At 40.6% G+C, this 4,229-nt stretch overlaps 1 protein-coding gene across 1 annotated transcript in view; it reads right to left on the bottom strand.

Moving 5' to 3' along the window:
• Window positions 1–1,331, bottom strand: part of LOC103593543 (chromosome unknown open reading frame, human C12orf42) — a 24,860-nt gene extending 23,529 nt beyond the window's left edge. Inside the window, exon 1 of the mRNA XM_008576547.1 lies at window positions 1,223–1,331. Within this exon, the coding sequence (XP_008574769.1) occupies window positions 1,223–1,331 (109 nt within the window). The remainder of the gene's footprint in view (window positions 1–1,222) is intronic.
• Between the last annotated feature and the right edge of the window lie 2,898 nt (window positions 1,332–4,229).

The raw sequence follows: 4,229 nt of genomic DNA, 5'->3' as shown, positions 1-4,229 counted from the left end.
CTTGGCATCTGGGGTGGTAGATTGCAAAAGTAGCCCCAACTCTTCACCCTTCCTTTGCAATGTGACATTGCCCCATCTCAAGGTACAATCTGTTCCCCTTCCCCTTAATCTGGGCTGGATTTGTGACTTGTTCTTCCCAATAGAATGTGGCAGAAGTGACAGGGAGGGCTCCCTATGACAACTTAAAGAATGAAGGATGAGCAAAATTAGCCTGATGAATAGGGGGAAATGGACAATAGCATTCAGAGGCAAGAAAGAGCATGGCATGCTCAGTAATAATATTGAAATTTATTGGGCACTCATAATGTGCCAGGAAATATTCAGAGCATTTTACTTGTATTAACTAATTTAATTCCCCCACAACAACCTGATGAGGTAATTATTACCCTCATTTTTTTTTTCAAATTAAGAAAACAAGGCCCAGGGTGGTAAAAAAAATCTTGGCCAACATCCCACAGATACTAATGGCAGGGTCAGGATTCAAACCCAAGGCCATTTGGCGTCAGAGCCCATACTCCCTCGCCATATGCTACAGTGCTCTTGAAAGAGCTGGAAGAAGCTCAGCAGGACAAGAACAGGTTGTCAAAGGTGGGATCCAGGACTTCTGCAATAGCCTCACAACCTAGTCTAGCATCCACCCTTAAACTCCTCAGTCTATTCTCCACAGAACCACCAGAGGGATGGATAAAGAAACTGTGGTATATATACATAATGAAATACTACTCAGCCATAAAAAAGAATGAAATTCTGTCATTTGCAACAAAATGGATGAGTCTGGAGAAAATTATGTTAAGTGAAATAAGTCAAACAAAGAAACAGAAATACTGCATGTTCTCACTCATAACTGGCTGCTAGGGAGGGAGAGAGGGATGGAGGGAGGGAGGGAGGGGAAGAGGGAAGAAGGAAGGAATGAAAGAAAGGATGAAAGAAAAGATCACAACAACACATTGAAATTCCAGAAGGAGAGAACAAACCTAAGGATACTAGAGATGACGGAGAGGGAGGGAGGGGATATGGGAAGTGATAGGTTGGGCAAAGGGCATAAAGAAATATCACGATTTGTAAGAATGAATACGTTAATAGTAAATAAATAAATAAAATTTAAGTCAGATCCTGTTACTTCCTCACTCAAACCCTTCCAATGGCTTCCTATTGCACCTACAGAAAAATCAAAATTTCATGTTACAGTCACAGGGCCTGACATGATCTAGCCCCTTCCTACCTCTCCACTTGCCTACTTTACCACCCTCCACCTTTTCCACTCCACTCCAGCCGCAGTGGCCTTCTTCCTGCTTCCTGACAGCTCCAAGTTTATTTCCACCAGGTCCCATGCCTTTGCTCTTACCTCTGCTTAGAACACTAGTTCCCCAGACCTTGACACTGGCTCAGCCGCTTACCTCCTTAAAGCTCTGCACAAATACCACCTCCTCAGAGAAGCCTCTCTTGGCCAGCTTATCTGAAATGACACCTCTCAATCATCTCGCTGTCTCTTATCCTGATTTACTTTTCTTCAGAAGACATACCTCTGCCTGAAACTGTGTCATGATGCATTTGTTTGTTTACTTGTTTACCATCTTTCTGCCCCACTAGAATATGGGCTTCTTAAGGCAGGGCCCTTGGTATTCTCGTTTACTGTCTAGACCAGTCTGGCATATTAAAAGCACTGAATATATTTTATAAAATATCCTAGAACCTTGGTGTTGCTTGAGATTGCTTCATTTTAAAAGCTTCAAAAATGTGGAACATTAACCAACAAGAGTTGGTTCTAACTCTAGGAATTCATACAAGAGAATGCCCAAAGTAGAACAAGTAGGAATTTGAGAAATATTTAAAGAAGTGCTTTTCAAACATCAGTGAGCAAGAGTACATCATTTGTGTCAGGGTCTTTGGGGCAGAAAGCCCCCAGGTGATTCTGATCCAGGTAGTCTGTGGACAGGGTTGCCAGATTTAGCAAATAAAACTACAGGACATCAAGTTAAACTTGAATTTCAGATAAACAGTGAATATATTGCATGGGACATGTTTATACTAAAAAGAAAAATTATCTGAAGAATAAATTGGGTGTCCTGTATTATATCTGAAAACATTGTGGACCACACTTAGAGAAAAACTTTGCATTCAAGAGAGAGGTGATATTCAGTCCAGAGAAAGTAGGTTTGGTTGTGGAAGGGACATGACTCACAGCAATAATCAAATACGTAAAGAGAAAGGACTCCTAGTCTCTGTTACTCTGGAGGACAGAACTAAGACCAGATATTGAAGTCACTAGAAGACATGTTTTGATTCTCTCTACAAAGATAACATTTCCAATAAATACAGGTGGGCAATGGTGAAATGGGCTACCTCTCACAGCAGTGGTTTTCCAGATCCAGGTATATGCCAATCACATTATTAAAAGAACTGAATGAATGTTGAGAAAGGCAGTCTGTCCTGGAAGAGGGTGGAAAGACCAATTTCAAAGACACTTGTAACAGTAGGAATTCAGTATCTTGGAAGGAGTGAGAACAGACCTTCTCTGTATTAGATGGGACTCCATTCATTGCAAGTAACCAGAATCCAACTCAAATGTACTTAAGCAAAAAATTGAGTTTATTATTTTGCACTGAAAATTTCAGGAAGATTCAGGAATGGCTGAATTCAGGTGTGTAGAAGTGATGTCAACAGGATTCTGCCCATCTATAGACACTATTTTATCCCATGTTGGCCTAATTCTCAAGCAGTCTCCTCCTTCATGGTGAAAAAATGGTCACCAGTCTTCTGGATAACATCCTAATAGGCTAGCAACCCTATCGAGAGGAAAACATTCCTCTTTCTCATTAGTTCTAGTGAAAGTGGAAGGATAACGTCTCAAGGCCTGCCTTAGGTCAGATGCCAACCCCTGCACCAATATCACAATGCAAGGAGAATTAAATGCTCTGATGGGACTCACTCAGGCCATGTGCTCATTACTGGAAACTGGGAGTAGGCTCAGCCCCACCCAAGTAATAGGGACTGAGAGTGGGGAAATGGGGAAAGACTGTGATGCTACCAGAAAAAACGGAGATCGGATGCTGGGCAAATGAAAATACCAGCTACTCCTTTATCCAAATTCAATCTACATCACCTGTATTAAATAGCATCATACATGCTAACAAGCTTTTATTAAAGTCAGCCTCCTGCACTATGTCTCCACCAATTCTTCAGCAAGTTCCTTTTTCAAGTAGGTACATGTATCTTTCTCCCTCCCCCAAAACCCAGTCCTTTCCTCAAAGTTTAGTTGCATTGAGTGAAAACATTTCTTGAACAGAAAACATTTTAATTCTCTAAAAAGATAACCTTTCCAATAAATGCAGGTGGGCAATGGTGGAAGGGGTTACCTCTTAGAGCACTGGGTTTCCATCTCCCCGGGCACACAAGTCATATTGTTGAAAGAACTGAATGCATGTGGAGGAAGGGAGTTTGTTCTGGGTGAGGGTGGAACTAGACCAATTCCAAAGACTCTTCCAGGAATAGGAATTCAGCACCTCGAAAGGAGTAAGAAACAGACCTCCTTTGTATATCTCGACCATTTCTGCATTGAAAACAATTATTGAGCACCTACTATGTTCCAGGTACTATGCCAAATACTGGGACTACAAATATAACTAAAGCATGGTTCCTGCCCTTCAGAACATTCTGACCTAGTGAGGGAGGGAAAAACTCAGAAGAAATTGTGACATAGTGTGATACATGTAGTGTGGCAGATCTGCATTCAGCCCAATGGCAGCACGAGGAGGTGGCACATAACTCAAAGGGGCACACTGGGGGCTCTTATTTCTACCCTTTCATAACGCGGGGGCCGTGTGTTTGTGTGTAAGATTTTTTTAACAACTTCTAGTTTGTCACCTTGCTATGTCAGTGACTACGAAGACAGTCCAAAAGAGACTAAACTAAATGATGCCATTGCTCTTTACAAGACACAAAGGCTTTTAGTTTTCTAATAATAAAAGCCTACATATTTATTGTGCAAAATTTGGCAAATAAAGACAAGACATTGGAGAACTGAAAAAAAGTTTATAACCTCCATAAGCATTTTGTGCTATTTTTACTCCAGTCTTTTCCTTTCTATCTCTACAAATAGACAAATAGATAATTATAATACATATGTATTAATATAATATGTGTAAAATATATAATACAAATGTGCATATCCATGGGCGTATATATGAGTATTATACCTATAGCAATACTGATGATTTTATATTCTACTT

Source organism: Galeopterus variegatus, unplaced genomic scaffold (assembly GCF_000696425.1).
Source record: "Galeopterus variegatus unplaced genomic scaffold, G_variegatus-3.0.2 Scaffold1365, whole genome shotgun sequence".
In the NCBI taxonomy this organism is placed as follows: Eukaryota; Metazoa; Chordata; class Mammalia; order Dermoptera; family Cynocephalidae; genus Galeopterus; species Galeopterus variegatus.
Note: the sequence above shows the minus strand (reverse complement) of the source record. Positions and strands in the feature narration are given on the sequence as shown.